The sequence below is a fragment of the Anomalospiza imberbis genome, chromosome 5, assembly GCF_031753505.1.
Source record: "Anomalospiza imberbis isolate Cuckoo-Finch-1a 21T00152 chromosome 5, ASM3175350v1, whole genome shotgun sequence".
NCBI classification, from domain to species: domain Eukaryota; kingdom Metazoa; phylum Chordata; class Aves; order Passeriformes; family Viduidae; genus Anomalospiza; species Anomalospiza imberbis.
Window position 1 is genome coordinate 5,483,851 of NC_089685.1, and position 26,748 is coordinate 5,510,598.

Genomic DNA, 26,748 nt, shown 5'->3' on the forward strand with positions numbered 1-26,748 from the left:
TACATTGTTCTTAATCTACATAAAGGCCTCCCTCTTTGGAAGAGATGGCCAGTAGAAAAAGAGAGCTTAACATCACTTGGTGGTTGTAGCTTGTTATCTTTGCATCACAACACTTATTTTGCAGTGTTCGGAAAAGACGTGTTACAGAGTGAGAGAATTTTATATGCCATATCTTCATTTGAAAGCTGTGGCATGCATTAAATTTAATTACTCTCCTTCTATGGCTTAAATTGAGGGCAGCTTCAAAAATGAGGGTGGCTTCTATTAAACTTAATTACTTTTCCCTGCAGTCTGCATGGTTAGTAATCATGGGAAGATTCTAAACAAAGATACAGTAGAGAAATTCTTTTATGAGAATAGGGCTGAAAAGTAGCATATAAAATATAGAGATGCCAAATATCTTTTATATCCAGCTTAATTTATTATTATTATAGTTTGCTAGCATAATACTAATACTAATACTAATACTAAAATTAATAATGTTTCAGCATGATTAAGAAGGTATTGCTGGGGAAGGGGTGTTAGTTGCATTTGGTCTTTCAATGTTTAAGCAATGAATTCCTCAATTTCTTCAAGCTCTTTTGCAGATTTACAGGGTGAAAAAAGGTTAATAATAGAATTTTTTTACAATGTGTTCTATTGACTATAGATGGCAGATCTGACAGTTAGAATGAAAATTGTTCCAGAAGAAACTAATTATTTGAGATGTTATAGGGATGCATAATTATATTCACCTTTTTTTAAAAAAAAGGGGGAGAAGTTTTATTACAACTGTGCTTTTTAAAGAACAAGTGGAGAAATAAAAGTAGTAATTGTTCTTAATTATAGCTAACTGTAATTGCATACGACCGCAATATGCAGCACATCAGCAGCAGATTAAGAGATCCTGGCATATGTGTTGTGTGCAGAGCAACTTTGAGCAGAGGTGCAGTTTTATGAATATAGTTAAATATAATTTAGGTCTCGTACATCGAATTCCATCCATGTTGGTTTTGTTTTATTTTTACGGCTATGGTGGCAAGATAATTGTCAGCTGGAAAGTGCTGCAGCAATGATTTGTCTGTTACAAAGGAGTCAAAAGCCTTCAAAAGGAAAACTTGTTTTCTTTTACACCAGTGATGTGGTGGGACCAGGGGAGACTTTCTCAGATGCCCTTGTGTATCTCCAGATGCAGAGAGATTGTTAGAGGGATTTTTTTCTTAAACATCTCAATATAAGCAGTACTGAGCTCCCAAGGATTCTGCAGCATGGTTGGAAATATTTGTTAACAATCTATCCACAAGTTTTTTTAGATTCAAACCTCTTGAAAATGTAACCCATGTGTCTTTAGAAAATGTGAATATGTTGCTTTGAACAAAATCCAGAAATGTGAATGCCTAAAAGTAGACTATGATTTTTCTCTTGCACCTGATTTACAGCCTCACCTCTTTCTTTCAGCTGAGTGCACACAGCTCCTGTTTTTGAGTGCAGCCTTGCCTGTAAAACATTAAGCTGTCATTATACAGCAAACTAAAGAGGGAGTACAGATGCTTAAAGGAAGCTGCTGAGCTTCAAAACTACTGGCTGCATTTCCTGCTCCAAAACAGATCGTTTCTGAAGGAGCAGGGGTCAGTGTGCACCACGTTATCGATGAACGTGTGCATGGTCTTGTGATGATAATTTCTGCATCTCCTTACTACATCAGATGCTTTCAGCCTTTGTCTTGATGTGTCAGGATGCTCTCCCATGTTCCCAACCTGTGTTAAGCTGTTCCTCTTACCCAAAAATAAATAAAGCCCATCTATCGCTGAATGCCTTCTTTCCAAAACAGAGTTTTTCAAAATGTTTCAGTCTTGGGCCAGCAGCAGAGTTTATTTAGCCTAAAACTTGGTGGATCAGAAGGGAGCTTTTGAACTGCTGAGATAGGGTTGGTTTTTTGTCCTGCTTGTGGCACAAATGATAGCTCCAGTTGTAAGAAGCTGTGCTTCTAAGGTTTTTTGGTGTTTGTAATTTGGTATACCTACCCCAAATCAGCAGAGAAGGTTCTCTGAAAGAACTGTGTGGTTTTAATAAAAGGGGCTTCACCAAGATGGACAATAATGCACAAGAAGTGAGTGGCAGATATATTCAAGAGTGAAAAGAAATTGGGTGGAATCACTTCACAACAAAAAGAAAAGGTAAAATTGATGGCTGGGCACACAAGCAAACATGCTGAGGTGTTAGTGTAATAAAATTAAACTCATTCCTGCAGGTAGCAATAAGAAATCAAAACTTGTTGTTTTACTGCGTGGAGAATCTCGTGATAACTGGCATGTTCTAAATAAATCATTCACTTCAAATGGCAGCACTGTAGCAAAAATGAATCTGTTATGGAGCTGCTAATAAGCAAATGCAGGCAGTATTTCTTGACAGCAGGCTGCGATTGTTTTTTAATAAATCTGTGTTAAGTGGGAAAGGAATAAAAGCTGACACCCAAATAGAAATCCACTTTGGCTCCTGTTTTCTCACTCCAAGTATAGATGGATTCATTGACCCAGATCAGAAATTCTTGAAGGGTAATTCTGGTTAGTAGAAGTCAACATGGAATCATATGTGTATACATTTAGGTATGTGTTCCCAGAAAAGCTAATGATGTCATTGCAAATGCTGAACATGTTCCCCACTCCTCTTTGTTAATACAGTGTTGCTTATGCTCTGCAATAAACTATTATTTCTGTGCTATTTCTGTAATTACATTTAATAATCATCTCTTACAGTCCAATAGTATCAAACGTAGGAGTCTTTTCAACAAACTATGATAAATAGCTACTTGCCGAACTGTTGTACTTGAGGAATCTTTATGGCTCTCTTTGTAAGATTTGTCATTTTCTTAATGCAGCTTCAAAAAGCTTCTGAGCTTTGTTATGGACCGTCACTGTATTTTTCCCTTCCCCCTCTGCCTTCGAGTATAGCTGGGTAAATGAAGCTTAATGTGCCATTTCCAAGCACTGTGACACCCCTCCAGGGCTGGTTACATTTACCATTGCTAAAGTCTAAATAAGTGAGTTTTAATGAGCAGGAATGGCTGCTAATAGCCGATTCAGGTACTTAGTAGTCCATGTTATTTAACTGTGGTAGAATTACAGAACATAAATGGTCTGATGATTAATAGATGAACCTGCTACATATTGCAGTCTAATAGTTTTTGCCATTAAAGAACTGTCTTAACATCTTTGGGTTTGGATGTGGCTGGGGAGAAAAGGGCTTGCTTGTAGATTTATATCACGGGTAACTTACACTTGAAAACATTTCATATCGTAATTTCACAACACCATCGCTATATTGTTCAGTAATATTTATGAACTTGTTAGAGAACAATGGCACTTGTGTACTTCCATTTCCTGAGGTGGACAGCTCAGCAGATTTATTCTCTCTGGTTAGGATTGTCAAAAATAAACTCTACCCATCCTTTTACGATCAGAAGTAAGACAGGGAGTTAGATCTTGATCTCTTTTCTTTTCCTCTCCCATTAATATTGGGCAGTGGTAGATGCACCAATAAGAACAAAAGTTGACTGTGTTGTTTTTAACATTTCTGATTTGTGGGAGGACAGGTGGCAAGAGGGAAAAAAAGTGGCAAAAAATAACAGATGAACAACGAATGAGCAAGAATGAAGAAATAATAGCATCCAACATCTGTTGCAGTTTGTGCTGAGATACTCCAGAAGATACAACAGTATTTATGGAAATAGTATGAGGACTGTTTTGAACTACAGCTAATGGGACACAAACTCCTGGCTGGCAGGCCTGATCAGAGTCCTTTCTATATTTTTCCTATTCCATCCCATGTTCCAACCTGGCATCGTTGTATTTTAGATTACAAGGAGGAGATGTTAGGACAGAAAGGAGCTAAGAAGTAAATTTACCCTTGATTAACAACTACAAAAAGGAACTAACCATTTCAGCAGGGGCATGAAAAGAGATTTGTGGGATTTTCAGTGAGGTTGTTGTTTTTGGGGAGGTTTTTATTGGTTGTGGGTTTTTTTTTTAATTTGTTTGGTTTTGTTTGTGGTTTTTTCCCCTGGTAGTTGCCGATACCATTCCTATATTTCTGCATACTGAGCTGGGCAAAAAAGACAATCCCCTTCCTAACTTATGCAGGTTCTCCCAAGGTACCTATACTTAGCATCTCACGTTGTTCTAGAAGTCCTTCCTTCACAAAACTTCAGAGATCCCCAAATGCCCATCACAGCCCAGTCTGCACTGGCTAAGAAAATGAGTAACTATTTGAATACATAACAGCTGAAGTATCCAAGTTGTTTAGCTCCACCAAAGTATTTTGAGACCAGGATGAGATGTCATTTCCAAGCTTGGCATTTCTTGGCAGACAATCAAGTTACTTCTCTGAAATAAGTTTAAATAAAGTCCCAAAACTTTTTGAGTGGCTTGAAGTTCGTGTACATTAGTGAAAATATCTGACATCAGGGAACACCAGAGTTTTGAACTGTTGGCCTTGTGAGATTTGTGAGGGAAATATGGGCAGGAAGAGTGAGGTGTGGGCATTTAACAGAAAACAGTTGTTAGGATGGCTAATTCTTTTTGGCATTCGTCACTGAAGACATCAACATTTGACCCAACCAATGGCTCATCATAAAGACATTTGTGTGAATCGTACACATAACTGGGCCTCTCACCCTACACAAGTATGAGAAAGTCTTAAATATCTGAAGATACTTACTGAAGCCCTGTACCACATGTCAGAAACTAAGGAACTAATCTAGGCTATTACCATCTATAGAACTTGAATAATTTCTATGTCTTTTTGCATATATCTCATGCAACCTTGTGAATATATGACTTCTTGGGGTTGCTCAGCCTGGAGAAGAGAAGGCACCCTGCTGTCCTATGGCACCTATAGAACCAGAAAGGATCTGCAAGAGAAGGAGGGACTCTTCATTGGGGAGTGCTGTGACAGAAGAGTTAACAGATTTAAACTGAAGAGGGTAGATTTATATCACATATTAGGAAGAAATTATTCCCTATGAGGCTGGTGAGGCCCTGGCACAGGTTGCCCAGAGAAGCTGTGGCTGCCCCATCCCTGGAAGTGTCCAAGGCCAGGTTAAATGGGCCTTTGAGCAACCTGGTCTAGTAGAAGGTTCCCTGCCCATGGGACGGTCTTCCAGCCCAATCCATTTTATGACTTCATTATTCTTCTGTACAATCAGCACATGGCCCAGAATTCTCCCACAGTTCTATATTTGAACAACTAAGTTTGACCCGAAGTTCCTGCTGAGACTTTGGGTGTGATTCCTCTCCTTTCCTTGGCACAGTGAGAAGAGATGGTGGTGAAGTGACACCGCACCAGTGGCAGTGTAGCACGAGCTACAGGTCAGTCAAATACCAAATGTGTAAGATTTTCTACCCTGGGAGATTACAGTAGGTTCAATGAGCATATGGGGAGGAACATCTGCTCTGTTTTGGATGATCTTTCTTCGCATTTTGGAGAGAGACAGAGGGTATTTTCCTCCTGCTGAGCTCCCTGAGGCAGTTGTCTGTGCATCACTTCTTTCTCTTCCTGTACTAACAGGGTGAGGGTGTTGGAATCGGTACTGTGGTGGATTGTCCCCCATGTTCTTCCTGCTGCTTGCTGTGTCCTGGAAAGACAAATCCTGTACCCACAGTGCTTTCTTTCTTCATTTCCAAGCTTTCCAAGCTTTCTTAACTTTCAAAATGCTCCACTTGCCTGAAAAAACACATAGCAGCAGCCACATCCACAAAGGCAGAGTCTGACCTTGGAGCAAAGCACCAAAGTGGGATCTTCATTTCCTCTCCATGCCCTGGCATTTCTCCCTAATGACCCTGGCTGAATTACATCCCATCCATGCCCCCATTACCAGTCTCTCAAATGGATACTGCTGTGTTTCTCCCACCTATTAATTTCTATCTTTCTCTTTAATAGCAGAGCAAAAGATGTATGAGAGAGAAGTTTCATGTGATGTCCTTGGTGGGTGGTTAGACAAGGGGCCAAAATCTTAGCTGGGAGTGGTAGTTAAATTGAAAGGAGTGAGAATTTGGCCGGAATTATGCTTTGACTTCTAAGTTATAATATGGCTGTCTACAAAGATGTTGGGGTAAAGGGTAAATCAAAACTTAAGTTTTTATAAAATATATAAAATAGTCACAATGATGAGGGCAGGTTTTATTTGGGATATTATTTGTACACAGGATGTACATTGGACTTGAACATTTTTTCTGGCAGGTGGTTATCGCTGACTACATAAAGATTTCTTTCCTCATACCTAAGGAAGAATAAAAAAAATTCGGAAGTAGCAAATTTAGAATACTGAAAAATGTGGCTTTAAAAATAATTGTGGGAGAAAACAACAAGCATGTTTGTTCATGTCCTTTATCTCAGTCAGCTAATCTTGCAGAATGTCACATTGCATAGAAATAGATTTTTACATATGAACTTGTTACATCACTTCCTAAAAAAAGAGTATTTAGCTTGTACTTAAATAGCACATTCAGAGACTGTTTATGCAGAATTTCTGCTGCAAATGTGTGATCCTTGTTAGGTAGATAAGTTCAGTGTGAAGATATAACATGGCATTGTATTTATTTGCTGCTTACTGTGTGAAAGATAAAATACTTACAGAAGTATCAGTTTGAAATCTTGATAATTTTTCATAGTTTACAGGTCTTAGAAGATTAAATTGATTTTGACCATTTTGATGTTTAGTTGGCATAGGGAACAATTCTACCAAAAAGATATGTAAAGAGCATGTGATACAGAAAATACAGTCTTCGCTGAAATCTATTAAATTAATCATAGCAAAACTGAATCCAGAATTTAAACCCTATATTTTGCCAAGTGTAGCCAGTTTATGTTGCTGCACACTAACAAATCTGAGAAACTATCCAATTTAAGACCAGTGAAATACCATGTGTCTCACAATGGTATTTCAATACACGCTATTAATTCTTCCAAGTCAAGGCAGGCCCAGTCCCCAGTGTGATTTTAGGAAGAGCAGAGACAACAATGTGTCTTTGGAGGTGCCATTTTTCACCTGGAATGTAAAATCAATGTCCTGACCATTTGTGGTCATTAAAAATCCCACTGCACTATTCTGCAAGAGTAGAGGCATTGACTCCCAAGTCTTGGTGAAACTCCAAGAAAGTAATTATATTCCTCCTGATATAACCTTCTTTAAAAGCTAATTTAAAGTTCGTCTTCAGCTGTTCTCCCCTGCTTTGAGTGGAAAATCCTTCTTATCCCTTCGTAAACTTTTCTTTAGTTCTGCTTTATACTGACAATTAGTGGCTGTCTTTTGCCACATTGCTGATGCATGTCTAGGAGCAGAGAATGTGTCTGCAATTGTGGACCCTACAAATAAAAAAACTTTATTGGTCTGGTTGAAGGGTGTTGTTCAACAACAGACTTTAGAGCTTTCTCCACCGCAATTTTCTTGTGTTGCTCAGTCAATGGTGCAGTGTCAGTGTACAGGCAGAGCCAGGAAAAAGTGGTCAAAAGCATCAGGTGAATAGTTTGGTCTGGCAAATCAGATTTGCCCCTGGGGCAAAGCAAAGAACTACTTACAGTTATGAAATATTTGGAAATATTTCAAGGTAGAACTTCCTAGTTATCAACATTATTGCAATGTGTGATACACATCAGCACTCTTGGTATTATCTAGTTATATCAGTGGATATTCATGGAAAAAAAACCTGTAACTTTTCAAGTGATCATCCAAAATACATCATTTTTCTTCAATATGTACTTTTTTCTGTTTAGTGACGGGCTGAATGTTTCACCCAAATCAGAAATATCAGCTTAACCTATTGGAGTTTTTTGTGCTTTAAAGAAAATGAGCACAAGTAATGGAAGCTACTGCTCCTGTACTTCCCAGGGAATCAAAGGGGTCATGTTCACCTGTCTTGGAGAGGACAGGACCTTTTAAACCTCCTTGTTGAAATGCTGACTGCTGGTTCTGACGCCTAAAACCAAGACCTCAGTGTTAGGACACCTCTCTTTCCAAACTGGAAGAATCCCCTATTCTGCATCCTGGGGCTTTTCTGCTTGCATTTGAGCTTCATTCTTATTAGCACACTGTGCAGATCCCTTCTCCAGCTTCGCCCTTATCCTCATGTGCCTTGTGTGCCGTAGGCGGGCTTTATCCTCTCCCCAAAGTGTGAGATGGAAAAAGGAAGAACGGTAACACGATTGCAGGAATGTGTTGCTGCCTTTTTTTGCATCTTCCCCAGCACCCCGACAGATTGCTTAGCTAGAATCCATATGCTTTCCTCTGCAGAACAAAAATTGTTCTCGATGGAGACCTAAAGCTTCCAAATCACTAAGGGTCATGATCCTGCAGAACTTAAAGATGATTTCTAACTGTAATCTTGGCTTGTATGGTTTGAACTCAGGACATGCTCAGGTTACTGGCATGCATTTAGCCCAGATGACCTCAGCTGTCCTTTAAAACCTGCCCTGTCTCTTGTGCCTCAGTTTACATCGCTGCAGAAATACAGCAAAAATCATCAAATGGTTTGGGTTGGAAGAGACCTAAAATATCATCTCATTCCAAGCCTCCTGCCTTGTGCAGGGACACCTTCCATTAGACCAAGTTGCTCCAAGCCCCATCCAGTCTGGCCTTATCACTTCCATGGATGAGGCAGCCACAGCTTCTCTGGGCAAACTGCAAAATGTAGCAGTTTCAAACTTCAGAGCTGTGTTGTGCCAAATCCTGCATGTAGGTGGGTAACAACAGCTGCCAGTCAGCCTCAGAGAGCAGAACACCATATGATTTCTCAGTGAACAAAACATTTAATATAAACACAACACTTTCCAGATATTATGAAGAGTTTTTCTGAACAACTCTTTTTAAACAGAACTATTAGGCAGTAAAGTCTGTTTGCTGATCTTTATGCAGATCTTCCCACTTCCACTTCACTGTAAGGTTTTGACTAAAATATTTATACTTTTCTGCTTTGGTATACATCCTACTCCAATCCTACGGGCAGGATTTCTCAGCCTGTAGAGAGAAATGACAAAATGCGTGTGTGGTGCTTGGTTCACCCACACTGGCTCTCTGGGCTTTGAGGAGAGCTGCATGGTTCTTTCAAGAGTGCAGAGCTCCTGCAGTAGGTCAAAGCTCCTCACAGGTCTCAGAAGCAATTTGTGACTTTGCTTCTTTGCAAAATCCCATGGGAGGGGGCAGTATTTTGGGGTGCAGACCTCCTACCCAGCACCCTCCTGGTTTCAACCTACATCTTCCATGCATACAGATCATGTTGTCCCAAATCTGTCCTTTGCAGCTGAACACAAAATGCTTAGAAATTGTAAATTACTTTCCTGGAAATGCTGCCCTACTCTTCCATAATACCACCTTCCTCATCACAGCTTTTCCAGGGTCTTCAGCCACGTCCTCTCCTTGCCTTAGGAGTGTTGAGCATCAGCTCATCCCATTTGCATTGGAGCTGATTTCAGTGGAATTCAGGGCAGCTCTAACAAAGCATTCAAGTTTCCATCCTCACTCTTTTTCAAGGTCATCCTTTCATATCTCTGGCAGGATGTAAAAATACATGATCTTATATTCATTCTCCCTTTGAGTATTATCTTCTTGTTTTCATCCAAGAATTTTTTTGCTTCCTGTAGATACAGTAAATTGTGAGTTATATTTATTGTGTATGTCATTGGGGAGTACTAGGGGTCTGAAAATTGGTTGTGCAAGTCTAGTTTCGGTTTCTTGAATGACTACAGAATGAGTATCTATTATCTTTAAACAAACTTTAAGGGTTTTCTTGATGAGTAATTTGCTCCAAAAGATTTTCTTTTTTAAACTCCCATGAAATATATTTATAGAGTGGTGTTTCAATTCCTGATATTTATAGGAGCACTTACCATGGACATTAACCATCTTCAGCAGTCCATGTATCATTTCTTTTCAATGGCATGGTGGGGATAATTGTGTTTGTTTTCTGGGAAATAATATTTTTAGTTTCATAATCTAATGTGGGGTTAATTTGTTTTTGTAGTAGAAGTGTTTACTGAGTTGATGAGAAGCAGTGAAATCTTTGGATCATTAGGAACTAATCAGACTTTTGCTTGTGACTTTGAGTTTTGAGTTGGATCTGTATTTCAAAAACCACTACCTTACATATTTTTGCTTAGAAATGGAATTTGAGCTCACCAAATGTGAAATTTGCAACAAAATTAATTGCATTAAAAATGTATGTTAAAGACCTGCAGTGTCTTTGTTTAACATTCAGATCACATTCAGATTTTTCTACTACTGCATCGACTGTTTAATAATTGTTTCCACAATGCTAAGATCCCTTGTAGAGAAAGTTATTTAACAAGAATGAAAATCTTTAGAAATTTAGATGCACCAATCACTCACTGCTCTGCTCAAAAACTGAGAGTGTGGCTCCAGTTTAACATCCTCTTTTAAACTACATGATTCTGCTTCTTGATGCATCCTGCAACACCCACCCATGGTTTGCCTGGTTGTCTCTTCAAGCTGGATGAGCAACTGTTATTTTATAAAATGTGCTGCCATAGCCTAAAGCAATAGGGTTTGTGCCATTCTCTTACTGGGACAGTAATGGGTAGCTAAAGGCTACGGAGCCTCTTTAGAAGAAAGAAAGAAATGCCCATATCCAGGTTCTTTCCTTCAAAAAAAAAGAGCATTTCAATGAAAAGAGATGATGTCTAGGATTAACAGTGGAAGGGGGAAATGTCCTGACTATTGGAACCATTGAGTTATTCAGTTCTTTGATATGTTACAAAAACATATCATATTAATTCTTTGAAGTGTATAAGTCATGAATAGGGCTTGGCAAAGAAGGTGGTGGATACCAATGTGCAGGACTTTAATGAAAATAAAATATCTAAAATGTACAGTTGTATCAAATAACCCCATAGAAACGGAGTCTGTATTGCTCTACTCTAATTTCTTTTTCTTATCTCTTTACATTCACTTGCTCTTTCTCCTGCCTCTCACCTTTGATGTAGTTTATATCATGGTCTTTGTTCATCACAGACACCTGCTAAATATGTACCTGTCTGCCTTAGCTGGGGTGGGAACTGTTTTTTTCTGTAGGGGCTTAGATATCTGCTGGTCTTGAATGGTGCATGCAAGAAAAGGGTGTGAGCCATTTTTTATTTCTTGCCTAATCTTCTTTGCAACCACTGAACACAGTTCTGATCTGTGCCTTTTGAAGCAAAGCACTGGGAGGTTTAAGGCAACCTTCTGTGCCCAGTAAACTGCACAGCTTGGAGACAGAGACTCTGAAAATGCAAAGCTGTGCGCGTTTAGAGGGACCATTTCGTTTCCTCTGACATTGTAAGGGAGACTACAACTGTCAGTGTAACCATTAAAGAAAAAGCCTGGTGTCACTGTGGGATATCCAATAAATTTAAAAAATTGTAATTAGAAAAAATTAGATCGTCACTGCTGCTCACATTTCATGTAGTGTTAAAAAGCCCTGGAAAGATCTAGAAAGATCTCCTGAAAAGGAGCTCTGAATTATTGTGGTTTTAATATATTAACTCTGTAGTTGCCCCATCAAGAAAAGTGACTTCAGAACATGGGGAAACCCTTGAAGAGCCTTCAAAAATTTATTTCTTTATTGTTTTGCCTTTGGATTCATAAATAAATTCCCCTTTGGGGTTCTATCTGTATATATAAGGTTCATACTCTTGCAACAAAAATATATAGGGCTGTTTCACTACAATGAGATCACTAGATCTATAATTTTGGAAATTGCTTAGGCAAGGAAGATTTTGGGACCTTTCTTAATTACTACTACCTCCCCTTACAAAAAATTATTCCCCTCCAAGTGTAAAAGTGGATGGAAGGATTTTCTCTGCTGTAAATAATAAAATATTATGTTGAGAATTGTTCCATACTAAGTTCCATCTACAGATGTGAAATTTTGCAGTTCCCATCTCAGCTGAAGCAACCAGGCTATGAACTAACCAGTTACCTTTCATGCAGAAAATTTGTATATTGGATTTACATTTTATAACTGGACAAGAAGACTGTGGAATGAGATGGGCAACTGCTCAAGTCTAAGACAATGCAGCCTCTTACGCCTTCTTGCTGTTTTTTTAAGGTCCTGTGTTTGGGAGAGAAATGAGAAATGGAGCTATGCAGCTGTTTTCCTGATTCTTGGATAAGGTCTAGGCAAATTTGCTGGGGAGGGAAACAAGGACATGCAGTGGTGACAAATATGGGATGTATTATAAGGCCTGTGTACATAGGTAATGGTAATGTATTTAATTGTACTTTAATGTGACATACCACTGCATTAGCCCACTTTCACTATCTCACACTCAGCTTCCCTCAAACAAATTGCACATCCACAAAAGGGTTTCAGACAAGTAAATTGGACGAAAAGTCACATAATTAGAAAATAGATGTTGTTTAGGACCAGCATAAGAAGCTTTAATATTAACATGGTATTTCCTCAGTGCATAACCTGCTTGTAGAACTGTCTAATGCCTTGCTTTTGCTGCAGCACTGAAATAAAAGGGAACATTTTCCACTGGAAAATTGGCCCAGTGCTACGTTTTGTCTATGTAAGATCATGCAGTGCTGGCATTTGAAATAGTGATAATTTTATGCCTAAAAAAATGAGTAATTGTACCACGGAGAACTTGATTCTGATAGATCCTTAGATCACACTCTATCGTCTGCTTTTTCACATTCTTTTGTATATGATCGGGGGGCACCGCATCCGCCAGCGACGCCTTTGCGTACAGAGCTGTGGCTGTGTGCCTGCACTCCTATAAAACATAAGCACTACAAAGGCATCTTAAAAATTTTATAGCTCTTTAAAACACAAACTAAGTTTTCCTCCCTTTGTGTCTTTCAGAGAGACTGCCACAGAGTTATCTGGAACGTTACCAAGGTAAGCAAGTTGCTCTAAACTGCATCTGTGTGTCAATGTCTGGAAGGTGCTGAAAGAAGCACGACCTTTGGAGGCTGAACATGATCCTTTTCCTAGGGAAAACTGCTGGGATTCTGAGAACTGGGGGTGCAGAGAGGAGAACGCTCCCTGCATGCCACAGACAGACAAATGACACTGAAATACTGGCACAGCCAAGCCCACACAGCTTAAAGCGACGGGTTGAAGTTGCTTTGAGGCTCAGCACTGTTGTGCACCTGATGAGAAAAATCCCAGCTGTGGCTTCCTTCCAGCTGTGCAATTATACCCATGGCAGGTGGTTTGGCTTTTGCTTTACATTTCACCTGAGGGATGAGAGGAGGGAAACTTGGAAGTAGGAGGAAAAAAAAGCTGTGATCTTAAGGCATTTTCATTTGGAAAGCAGGAAAGCAGCTTAGACCAAATTCTTCTATGCTGAGAATCCTTTTCATAAAATAATAGAAGTAGACAAGACTCCCAGGGTGTCTGACCTGACTCCCAGGTTTTTGAAGAGAGACCTGTCTACATATTGTCAGAGAATGCAATAAAATGCTGTAATCATGCAGATAGAGAAAAGGGTGGAGAGAAGGGAAACAAAAAAATCTGATATGGTAATCTGTCAGCAATGCCTAGTGAGTTAAAAAAAAGATGCTCTCAGTCCTCCTGTACCTTCTGCCACTGGTTTGGTTCCCTGAGGTGCAAGGGGTTTTAGTGGGATTATGATCTGGGGGGTTTTGCTATCCTCTGATTAAAGCAGTGTTGTAGTTCAAACAACATACAATGCAAAAAGAATATTTCAACAGGAAGGAGAGTTTTGGAGAGTTTTCTTTAAGCATGACAATACATGCAAATTGCTTCTGATTCTAAGGCAGAAAAAAAATTTCCACCTTTCTTAAGAGGGTGTGTGGTGTATATTCATTGACTTTTTTATATTGATAAGATGTTAAAACATATATTTTCATTATATATGATGACTTCTCCCTGTGTAATGTACCCCTTTGTTCTGTGTGTACAAATTAAAGTGATTTATATGATTTGTCCATTTGATAGATATATTTCTTTTTATGGCATACTGTCACTTGGCCTCCGTGGTTGTGCAAGCAAATATGCTCGTGAAATTTTGGCATGTGTTTGAAGAGCTGACCAGTGATCAAGCCTACCAGACACCAAAGATTTTGTTCATCTCCCTTGTAAAATAATTGCATTTCTTCATACACACACACACATACCAAAAAAAAGGAAAAAAAAATTCCAGTTTCACTGCACTTGGTGAGGTATTATAGGACTAATATACTGGAAACATGGAGTCCTTACACTGCAGAAATGAATTCCACTTCAAATTATAGTTAAAATGAGACACATAAGTGCTTGAATAAACATCCCGTTTCGTACTTGCCATTAATGATTGTCTAAATGTGCTTTTTGAATTATTACCACAAGGCTTTAATTTCAACTGCAGTAAGATGTCACAAGTAAAATCAGATTATACCAGCAATGTGCACAAGGCATTGTAATTGTGTTATAAATATTAAACCAAATGATCTTGTCATGATTTAAAACAAATGTTTCCAGCTAAGCACAGGTTGGCTTGTCCTCCAGTCTTCTCTAGGATTCACCTGTTCCTGAATTTCTCTAAACAAACAGCTCCTTGGGGTTTTTAATCTTATGTTGTGATGTAGTAATCTAATATTTTTTGTTCTTCTTTCAACCATCAAGTGACTCATTTTGCTATTATTAATTCATAACAGTGAAATAGTCTAATTTCCTCACATTTTCTTCTACCTTCACCCTGAAACCACTTTACAACATATAAAATTTCAGGTGTTGCACCTTGAAATGACAAAATTAATAACCACTTTCCCATCGTTGCTGGGATTCCCATCACTGTATTTTGGCCAGTGGGTCCCCTGTAACACCAGAAATCCAACTCTCCTTTGTTCAGGCAAGCACAATGCCTTTTTCCAGAGCAGTGATTACTCCTGGATACATTTGTGGCCAGGATTGTGGCCAGTATCAAATCATTTTCATGCACTCGCAAACCTGGTGAAAGGGTTTTCACTGCAAATGGCGTAAGTGCGAACAGATGTTTCTGTACTTGGAATATTTTGTCTGGCTGTCAAGAAAGTTTAGGCACTCGTGGCATTAATTATTTATTGTTGCTCTTGTTGTCATTAAAAAAAGCCTCAAAAACCCCTTCTGATTTTTTCATAGTTCAATTAAAGAGGTGGAATTAGGGATTCACTCTCCTTAAGCCCTGTAATTAGTCAGAAGTACAGAGGAGTATATTTTGAATATTTTCTCATTTCAGTAGTAACCAAGAGAGGTTACATATATGCATTAAAAAAGAAAAAAAAAAAAACAAAAAACAAATATAACAAAGGGTCTTGGTAAATGTGGCTTTTAAAATATATTCATTTTCCATTAAGTACTGCTGATGATTCTCTAATGGTTATATTTAAAGGAAGAAGAAGTCACCCTTCCTCTTGCCACTGAAGTATGTGTATCACTGATAGCAAAAATAGAAAAATGTGAGTTGGTGGACATCATTTAGTAGGAAAGATAATAGATTAACTTTGCCTGTAGAAAGATATAAAAATATTCAGTACAATTATATTGTGTCAGTTCTAATTTACCAGTTATTTCTGATGATTTCAGGAAGCTCAGGCTAGAGAATGAATTGAAAATTCAGACTTTAAATGTGATAAAGAAGCTTTACAATTTTTATATTAAATGACATTATTATAGCTATGAATGTATATTGTTTTTTCGAAGAAAGGCTTTCTGTGTGCAACAGCACATCAAAGAAGAGATCTTCACAAGGAAAACTTTACAATAATATTAAGTTGTTCATTGCATGACCTATTTAAAGTACTCAGATACTTCTTGTTGTAGACTACATAATTAAATTTTAAATGGAACATGATAAAGAAATTATACTGGTGATCTCTAGAGATTTGAATACCCTATTTGGATCTTTACAAGAGTGTAGCGAAGGCATACTTTTAAAATTTAATAAAGATCTGGCCTATTTTTTTTTCCTTTTAGATGCTCTATAGCTGCTATGGCAGTTGTGTTTCAAACTGTGTTTGCTCTCAACATTTCATAGTTGCAATAACAGAGCAAACTAAAAGTATTAGAAAAAATACAGTTTAACTTGAGTTATTCACCATTTGAAAAAATGACAATTGATGAATGGAGATAAACTTCTAAAATCTTGGGGAAGCTAAGCTTGTAAGCAGCCTTTCCTGGGCCAGCCTCTGAGCCCAGCAGTCGTGGGGAGCAGGGAATGAATGGAGTCCTGGAGCACAGTGTGAAGCCCTATGGGCACGAGGGAGATGATGTTTGGAGCTTAAAGGAGAAAATACTCGGCTTCAATTTCAAAGGAATGATTTCAGTCTCTAGCCACTTCTGTTTGTTTCTGTGAAAGTTACTTTATATTTAAAGAAGAACAAATATTTTAAATATGGACTAACCACATGGATTATTTATTTGCTTAATACTAGGTTAGTATTAACAGAAAGAAAATCTGGGCTACTTTTCTACTTTTATGTATTGGTTCAATTTTTCATTTCACTCTAGGGGGGAGTAAAGTTTAAATGGCCACTTCCTCCTCTAAGCTGTTAAAATAAGGGAAAAAATCAAGCTAATAATTTGCATATATATATTTTAATGGAAAACTTTGTAGAAATATCACTGAATAACCTGCTTAAATCTTGAGCAAAACTCAGGGAATCTTGTATTTTGAGATGAGGGCCATCTTAAAATTGTCATTTAGAAATTTTTTTAGAACTGTGGGAGGAAATCTACAGTGGATACATTAATATTATTAAAACAAACAAGTATGTTTGAAATGGAAATGTAAATCTGTGGCTTGTCCTTGAATTTTAGTCAACTAGAAACTTAATAAAATTTAAATCTGTGGTCTGAAGTAGGCTACAAACTTTGACCCTCTTGAGTTGGGGTTTTATTCTCTACCATTCCATAAATTTCTTTGGTAATGTCTCGGTTCCACTTACTGCAGAGACTTCTGTTCTCAGGTATCTACAGCATTTTGAAAATAGAATTTAAGTACTGAAGTCACTTTGGTGCTTTTGAGAAATGTTAACCTGCAGCTTCACCATTATTGAAATCTAATGCAACTAAGCTTTTATCTAAAGCAAAAAGAAGAATTGACAACCCACCATATGACAAGCAAAATGAAATCTCTTGATCACTATCTGTCAGCAGTCTTTCTAATACCATTGTGTTAGGGAATGATATGTCTTCCAAGAAGCTCAGTACACAAGGTTTTGAATCATTTCTGTCTTGACAGCCTAACACAAGTAACTACTTGTAAGTGCTTGGATGAATTATAAAATCTATGTGGTTCTGTAGAGTGAGTTAATAAAACATCTATGAGCATTTTAATTGCTATGAAATGAAAAGGATTTTTTCCTGACAGTAATAGGGGCATGGTCTAAAGACCAACCTGACATCTCAGCTGCTGTCTTCACTGGGTTTGCACAGACGGTGGGAGCTGTGGCTGCCTTCTGTGCTTGCATTTTTGGTTCCCTCCCAGCTGAGATATTCTGGCAAGCAACTTCTCTCCCTCTGAGAACACCAGGTCATACCTTTCACCCCTCATGTTTTCATGTCCTCTCATGTCACCACTGCTGCTTTGCCAGTTATGTCAGGCTTGAATGCCCACCCGCCTACGCCAGGCATGTCTGCCAAACTCTGACAGACTTTTCCATACCCTCACATAGCATTTACTTAAGCTTTATTCTCCCTTAAATAAAGCAGGTATTTGGCATAGGCCATTTGTGATCTTTTCTTCTAATGGAGAAGTTTTGCTTTCCACCTCAAATAAATCCTTACTCAAAAATCACTCTTGTTTTAGAGGCATATAAATAATTGGTCAAGAAAACATTGCTCATCCCGGATGGCAGGCAGTGCTAGTTGATAATATTAAAATATCTTGAATGTCAAACTATATGCAGCAATCCAGAGCTAGTTTTTGGAAATGATATCATCTTCTATCTTTTCCTCAACCTCATCATGAAAAAGAAAAGAAGAAAATTCCAGCCCTCGATATTTAAATGTTCTCAAGTAAACTGTCTTATAGAGCAGATTTCCCATAATTTGGATGCCTGCTATTTTCTAAAGAAAGTACTTATTTTGAAATGAGACTTGAATTTAACTAATCACTCCTTTATTAAAAAAAAAAAAAAAAAAGTAAAAGAATCTGATGTTTGACCTTTCTCTTTGCCTCAGATGCTCATTTTGAAGAGTTACTTCTTTCATCTAACCTTTGAGCTGCTTTTCTGTGCTGGAAGCAGAACTGCCTATACCCCATTGTATCTGCTGTAGAGGAATGCCCTGATAGTGCTTGGTCTTTGAGGCACTGGAATACAAATTACAGTAATTATTTGGGATGGTAACAAGTTTGATGTTATTATAAGCAAATCTGGAGATTTTGAGGAAGCAATACACAAGGTCTTTTCACTATTCTGATTTTTATTTTTCCTAAGTAAAGCTTCAGTATCCTTAAAATGCAACATGGAGTGATTCCTTGTAGTAGCTGTCAGCATGTCTCTTTTTGTTGTTGTTTTGCAGCCATTTTGAAATATGTTTTTTACAGCTAATGATAATCTTAAAACACACTTATGTGCAATCGAATCCCTTTCTAAAGAGATATTTTTAACATCTTAAGAGGAACCTAAGGAGCATAGAGGTGATTATCCATATGTGCTTACTGATGACTCTCATTCAAAAATTATGAAGATACCAATGGCAAGATTCATATTGCCTAAATTTAGCTATCACAAATGTCCTCTGTCAAAAGAACCAGAGGAGAAATGGAGAAAAATAGGTGCCTCATCTCAGGGCAAGGTGAATAACCTTGGGAATTGTTTTTCTTTCTCCATTGCCTGAAAATGGAGCCTGGGGGAATAAGCACAGACTAAATATTTCACCTGATGATAGCTTTAATTTAAGGTGAGCAGCCAGACTTTTATAAGTGTTAAAGTGCCAAGTGACGTAAGCTGATGCCTACTGGAGTTTTGAGGACATTGGCATGCTTAACCTCAAAAAACTTTCAATATTTCGTACTTAAGTCCTAAATATAGATCCTGGGAAGGAGGGGGGAAAGTCAGACAGAAATCATTGTTGGACTTGATACAGCTCTGACCCAGAATTCAGGAACTCCTCTCACAGTGCAGAGCCCTCAGAAATCACAGCAGCCCTGAAAGAGTTCATAATTACACATAGCCTTTGAATCTTAAAACTGAGTGTAAGTGATTTTACTCAGAGTCCTGGTTTGGAACCCACAACCATTTTCCCCCAGCAACTGTAGACATCTCTGAAAAACATTAATGAATTTGACAGCAGATTTTTATCTTAAAAGTCTGAGAGAGCTTTTGTTTTTATTCCCTATTGTGAAGATCTAAAACTAGAGACATATTCCCTTTTCTTTTTTTTTTTTTCTGTTATTCACCTTAACCAGACTTCCAAGCATCTTTTTAACTGTTTTACAAAGCGTCGCTAAACGTGCCCAATGAGGATAATGTGCAATAGAAATGAAAGGACTTAGATCTCTTCATTTCCATTCCTGAAGGTGAATTCCAAGATCGCTATTATTTTTATTTATACTGTGCCTAAAGAGTACTAAATACTTTATGGAACAAATAGAAGACCTCTTGTAAAAAGCACACATTCCTATAATCTAATTTTAGTCTCAAATCAGGCAATGTGAATGCTAAGCAGCAGGGCTTGAAGCAACACAGAAGGTGTATGAGGGCCACACTAACAGGATCGAGCAGTTATTTAGGTTGATTATCTGTCCCACTTAATAGCACTGCAATATCATCTGGTTTAAGTTAAATTTACATTGGCCTGTGGAGAACATTTGACTGACACAAGAATGGTATTTCTTGGGTTTGATAAAAAAATAAGCCTTTAAAAAGGAGTTTAAATGAAGATAGAGAAAGATACTATTGCAGGTGTATTTGAGATGTCAGTCCAATGCAAGAATCATTTCAATGCAAGATTCAATGCAAGAATCAGCAAGTGAAACCAACTTAAAATACTAAGCCTGATTTCCTCTCCTCACTTCATTTCCCTGCTCAGTTGAAATACTTGTGTTCCAAGTTAGTGCTTTGTACATATCCTTTGCTTAAGTATGTCTTTAGCCGTTAAAACCATCAGAATAATGTTACTTAGAAATTCAGTGCAAACGACAAAACTTGTGGGAATAACTCTAGATGTAAATATACATTTCTGGGGGAAAGAGAAGTGCTCATACATCAGGTTCTGGAGAAGCAAACCAGCAACTGAAGTGGAGATTTGTTAACATGGCAGAGAAGCTCTATCTTAGTACCTTTGCTGTAGCATGAACAACGCACATGTCATATATTATATAATATAGAGTATTATATCATAAGTTTTATAAATAGTTCGAAGTGAACTGCTTCTATACAGAATTCTTCGCACCATCCTTGCCATTGGTCCCAGAAGAGCAGTAGCAAGAGACATGGATGGAGCAACATCAGGAAACCCACACTGCTCTCCCTAAGACAGCAGAGACTCTGGTTTAAAGCTCTCTTCAACATTCTCTGCCTTCTGAGCATTGCTTTTATTTATGAAATCACTGCTATTGTAGCATTTACAAAAATTGCGACTATTTGAATGTTTCCAAAAGATTTGCTATAAACTAAAAGCAAATCTTAGACAATTCTCAGTAAATTATTGAAAGAGGTTTAAAAAAAATCCAAAACCCTAATGCATTCCCTGGTGTTCAAGGTTAACACTTTATATTTCGTCTACATTATATTAAAAACATTTTTACTGGAGTCCATAAATGTTACACATTTTTAAAAGGCAACGAGCGCAGCGGGAATAGAAATGTTGCATAAAGCCAGAGACCTGCAAGCAGTAAGTGCTGCCTGTTGGTTTTTTTTAATTTTTTGAGGGTGCTGATTTGAGATTGCTTCTGTGAGGTGATACCCTTATTTTTGGTTCTATCTTGCCATTGGAAGGAGGCAGCCCCTAAGGTTTTCCTGTGGTCAGCAGCAGACCCTGAGCCCCAAATTCCTGTTTTGGGAGCAGCGTCTCACCACGGTAATTCCCTTACTGGCGGGAGGTTTTGCCAATTTGGAGCCACAGAGGACCTACCCCATTTTTCTGTGAACATTCTCCCAGAGCATTTTGCCAGTTGTGCCCTACGCAGCACTTCTACAGCAGCAAAGTGCTGGTGTGGTGCTTCTCATCGCCCGGCTGTAATGGAAAATATTTTTCATCCAGACCCTTTGGAACTTTTAGAGCTCCTGCACCATTTTTTGCAGGGAACATTTAAAGCTCTGCAAAGCTGTGATGTAAACTGGGTGCAAATCATGGCTTTTTGCTGTTATCTAACCTTAATGAATGCCCATGGAGAAAGAAAGAGGGAAAACAAGACTCAGCTTTACATGACATAAAAAAAAAAAAAAAAAAAAAAAAAAAACAAACAAAAAAAACTAAAGGCATATATCATTCAGCCCTTTCTGTATATTTTGCTTCTGAACTTTTAGATACAAATGCCACAATGGCTCACATGCTTAATTTTGGAGAACAGTCCTGCTGATATCAAAGTGATTGCACAAGTCAGTGCAATTTCAGCATGAGTATTGCTGCTTACTCATTGCTGTGAGATGAATATGCTCTGATTTGATCCCAGCATTGCCACTAAGACTGTAGACAACTCTACTTGATCAAGAAGGAAGAATAAACACATAGCAACTCAGTTGTGCATCCTCTTGAAACATGAACTGAGAATCATAAACTGGAAGCTTAAAATAAGGCCCTAAATAGCTCCAATACAATTTAGAGGTATGGTTTTGGCTAATTGAAAATACTGGACAACTGCAGGTGCCACTGACTTTGGTTCAAAGGTTAAATGTGCTTTTCTGAACCAGGCTATTAATTCAACATCTTAAAAAGTGTCTGTGACATTTAGGAAACCTTCTGTGCTTGAAGCTCAGGAGCTCAACTTTTAACTAGCTGTTCAAAAATTGGTTTATTTTTTAAGCTTTTCTGTTGGGGGATACAGATGCACCTGCGCTGATGTGCTCATGGATGCCAAAGGAACTGTGGCTTGTTGCTGGCAGATTTCATTCCACGATTGCATGGAGCAGTAAGCAGAAGTTCCTGCAACTATAAAGTTTCATTTAACAAAAATGAAATATTATTATTCATGTCATGAGTAATTGAATCCCCAGATGTTCTCATTTTCTATCAATGGTTGGAGACAATATGACTCTAGATAGGCTGTGACAACATGAATTGATTTCTTTCTCTTTTTTCTTTTCTTTTTTTTTTTTTCTTTTTTTTTTTTTATTTCAAACCTGCAAAGTGACTGTGTTTTGTTTTTTTTAGCTGATTGCTTGGATCTGACATTACAGGCTGTGCAGCTGTAAAAAAGACCTTCTCATTTTCATTGAGAATAAGTAAAATAAAATATCACAGAAATAGCATTGCTTTTCCCTGGTCCTTCCCCTATTTATTTCTGCAGAGATAACGGGGACAGAGCAAGTGAATTTGGAAAGAAGTCTGCAAGAAGAGGTGGTTGCTGCTAACATTGAATATTCAGAATGTAATAATAAAAGTAATCAGGTTACTAAAAAGCCACCTGTTACTTTTTTGTTGTTTTTCTCTAAAGCATAGAGTTTACTTTTTTGTCTCTGAATTTATAGCAGAGATGGGAAGTCCAACTTCTTAGAAGCCTTATTATATGCAAGGTTAATTATATGCAAGGTTTTTCCTTGTTAAAGTAGGGAAAGAAGCCATACTCACTAACATTTCTAACACTGCTAAAGATGAATGTTCGCACGAAGGAACAAAGGTGGAAAAACTTTAAGTGCTTGTTAAGGCATGCACAAACAGTGCATGCAAGCAATAAGTCTGTTTTGCTGAACTGTGAAATTGCCCTGAGTAATTTCTCTAATAACAGAACAGATATTGCCCCTCTGACCCCAGAGGAGCTCTGGGCTCAGTGCTGCAGCCAGTCCTGGTATCAGCAGAAACTTGTGCAACCAAAGCATGGGCTGCAAGCTGAGCACTAGAAAATAAAATAAACTTGGTGGATAACTTGTAAATGATCAGGCTGATTTAAAAATTCAGAAAATGATTAATGATGAAGGTACTTTATTTATTGATTTCCCCCCATGACCTATTCTTCAGAGTAGCTGCACTATTGTGTCCAGAGCTGTGTTTGACAGCTGCCTCCTATTTCCAAAGACAGTATTCATTCCACTATGAATGGAATGTACAGTAGCAGAAACTTTTAATTGGCATTTCTTGTTAGTTTTCTCCTATAGAAATGATGTAGTGCTGATGCTTTGCCTCTGTGTTATGGAGAATGCCTCTGGAAATAACAGCTTTGTAGCTGGAGCAGGAAAAAAAAACCCCACAGAATCCCTTGGGATAATGCAGCACATGCAGAAATAGGAAAAGAAATCATATGAGAAAAACATTCAGTTAAAGCAGCAACTTATGTCTTCTCTTTCAAAACTTGCAAGGTGAAAAAGAGCAATGTGGTTTAAAGGGGATATTGATTTGGTGGAGCTATGCGTGAACTCGTGCCACAACCCCAGTACTTCTCTAGTCTCTGAACCTCTCAGAATTAATGTGGGGGTTTATAATCATTGCTTGAAGTCCTTCTGTAAAAAAAAAAAAAAAGCATGACTGATGAATGGCAAGGACTTGAGGAGATTAAAAAAAAAAAATTAAAAGTTTCTGTAAAGAACTGAGAAAACCTTTGTCAGCTGTACTTCCTTGTAGTGCTGTATAGTTAAAAGCAGCCAGACACTCAACCTCATTTCTTCTGCCTTCCATTTTGTCTTGTGAGTGATTGACTTCCTTCAGCAGCTCCATCAGGTAATGTGACATAAATGGGAAAAAAAATTCCCACCATGAATTCATCTTACTGTGCCAGGGACATAGCAGACATTTTTAGTTATTCAGCCATTTGAAAAAGAATTCTAAGCTCAGGCAGATGTTGAAAGTCTGGCGTGCGAATTTGGTTGCTGCTCTCTAGGAGGTTTTCAATTTTTTATCTGAAGTAGGTGATATTTTATTAGCTTGTGGAGTGCTGTGGGGCTTTGTTAATGGTTCTGGATAATGGAAAACATGGGGCAGGAGCTGTTTATCTTTACAGCAGTATAAGAGATGTTGTTCAGGAGAAAGGCAGTGGTTTGTCTCTTCATCTGGGATTATCTGGCATCTGCAGTGTAAAACAGGCTGGCAAAGTTGAGAAAAGCAGTCTTGGAAAGAAATATCTGAAGAAAATATTCTCAACCCCATCCCAAACCTCTTTTTGGAGAATAAGGCAATGCTTTCTATCCTAGTTTTCTGTGCTTTTATGGCTTTTATAACTCCTCCTATTCTACCCTTTCAAGAGATAGGAATGTCTGACTTTCAGCTGTGATGCTTTCTTTGGATTAACCGAAAAATCAAAAACCATATTTCCTTTCATAAATTTAGTTTTCTATTAATTTAATTCTGTAAGACAAAGCACAGATTTAAAGAATTGTGTCTAGAGTCCACAAAAGCAATAAATAAGGAAATAAGGACTACCAATAAATAAGGAAAGGCCACAAATTCTCCCCCCTGCCCCATATTCTGCATTCATCAAAGCTGGTCTCTTATGACCTTCTAGAGGCTTACAGGATTTATTGTCTCTATAAATCTTATGGTAAAGCATCAAGTCTAAGATGAGAAACATCACACTAATATGAGAAAAAGACACAGAAGACAAAACAAAAAGCCCCAAACCTCCATCAAACCCATCTTTGATAATATTCTGCTGTGTGAGAACATCTCAGAGTAACTAGAGACAGTTGCACATAATTTTCCTCTGTCCAGTACTGCCTGTGCAACACTCACCAGTGGGCTGCTGCTCTCAGGCATCAATGTATCAGTCATCATTTGCTTCTCACACCAGGTTTTGTAGACTTCATTACAGGTAGACATTCTCAAAATATGCTTTCTTAAAAAAGTTGCTTTACCACCACTCTCTTTTACCAATGTTTCCTGATTGGAAAAAAAAAACTAAAGAAAATTAAAAAGGGCTTTTATCACACATCCTGTATGTGCTTTATGGTGCTGAGACTTGATAACTGAGATATGATTTTATAATGAAAAATCCCCCAAGGAAGTATGCAGATGTACTGTGGAAAGATACTGACACTGTGTGCCTTATTTGTAGGAAAGGTATGAACACTTTCTCCTCTCCTTTTTAATGGCAAAGAATATTAAAATAAAAAATAGTCTTGTGTCTCTTGTGAAACTCCTGAGGATATGTCCAAGTGGTGGATGAACTATGTACATGTTAAAAGGGTACTCTGCAATGCATTCCCCTAATATTTGGAAAAGATAACTATCATTGATGCTATCACTATCTCTTTTTTTTTCCCAGTTAAATCTGTAACCCTTTGAATTCGAAATGAAGGCTGCAGCTAGGGAAATTCAGCAAGATGCTAGTAAAGGGGGCTATTGATGGCGTGCTCCATACTGGAAAGCTGTCTTGTTATTGAATGCAAATGTGACTTAGATATGTAAATTACATTCAAGATTTCATCAGTAAGCCTTTAATATATCTAGAAAGTATCTTAAAGCATTTAAATAAAATGTTAATTGAAAGTATGGAATAGTGTTAGCAAGCTCTTTCAAAGAAAGCTTCAATTCAAGGCACGTAACAAGGAAGCAAGTGCTCTGATCTAGTCAAACAGAACCTCCCATGGTAAAAACCTATAATTGTTTTAAAGTTCTCCAAAAACCTACATCCCTGTTCTCATCTCATCCCACACACTGTGATATTCCTTATGTTCCTCACTCTCTTCTCTCAAAGCTGACTTTCTTTGTAGCCTTCTCCCACTCCCAGCGTGCTGCCTTCTCTCACCTCCCACGCCTGGAACTGCCTCCTGCTGCCCATACAACAAGCACTTTTCTACACATCCCAGCCCTTTTACTTTCCTTGAGCTTGTCTGTGTCTGATTCCTTGCAAAACCATCAGGATGTCTTGCCCTGCATCAGAATCCAGAGGGTGAACTCAGGAGAGCTCGGTAGTAAGCCAAGCAGTGAATTTAGATCTTCTGAGAGTGATCATCAGATGAAGCAAATGACTGATCTTCATATTTAAAAATAAAACCACTTATTTTAAAGGCTGAAGAGAGAGTGATTGAGTTAGACTGCATCCCTCTGGTGCTCATGGAAATGCTTGCACAAGCAGCAGAGCAGTTGAGCTGTGTTGGATTTAACCAACCCAGGTCAAACTCATTAACAAAAGCTTTAAATTACACCTAAGAGCTAAAAGTGTGGGAACACAGAAGCACGAGCATCTCTTGCTGCAGTTCTTCTTTTCATTGTCATTCCTTACCTGCTCATTAAGCAGAAGGATTTTGGAAGTATTTAAGTTACCTTCCTGTCTGCAGATGGTCTGCAGCAGTGACAGCAGCTGTTCCAAAAACAAGCGGTGAAGGGAGGTATTATTGCTCTTTAGCTATGTTTACAAATTTGTAACAAGACTATTATTTAAAGTGTGGGTTTTTGTGTCTCCACACAATATGTTATTACCAAAATGTTGCTGGATTGGTGGAGGGCATCAAAGGGATGTGGCACAGGGAGATTTCTCTGCTTTGGCATAGTTTCTTTCTTCCAGAGCTTGTGTGAATCTTGTAGGTTTGGGCAGAGACTGCACAGGTTAATGTTATAACCTGTGACTTGTGCTCCCATGACCAGGGAGCTGGGGAGAAGGGCAGCCACATGGCACTGCTCAGCTGATGGGAGTTTGCTGGGGAAGACCTCAAGTTCAGGAAACCCAGAGTTCTACAGTGAAAGACAAAAAATA

At 38.1% G+C, this 26,748-nt stretch overlaps 1 protein-coding gene across 7 annotated transcripts in view; it reads left to right on the forward strand.

Moving 5' to 3' along the window:
- The window catches only part of CELF2 (CUGBP Elav-like family member 2), a 543,574-nt gene that overhangs the window by 225,457 nt on the left and 291,369 nt on the right, over positions 1–26,748 (forward strand). For all 7 annotated transcript variants that reach the window (XM_068189476.1, XM_068189481.1, XM_068189469.1 and 4 more), the window contains one exon: positions 12,837–12,872. Coding sequence is in view for 1 of the 7 variants with exons in the window: in XM_068189469.1 (XP_068045570.1) it covers positions 12,837–12,872 (36 nt within the window). In the remaining 6 variants the exon portion in view is untranslated. Of the gene's footprint in view, positions 1–12,836; positions 12,873–26,748 lie in introns of those variants that run through there.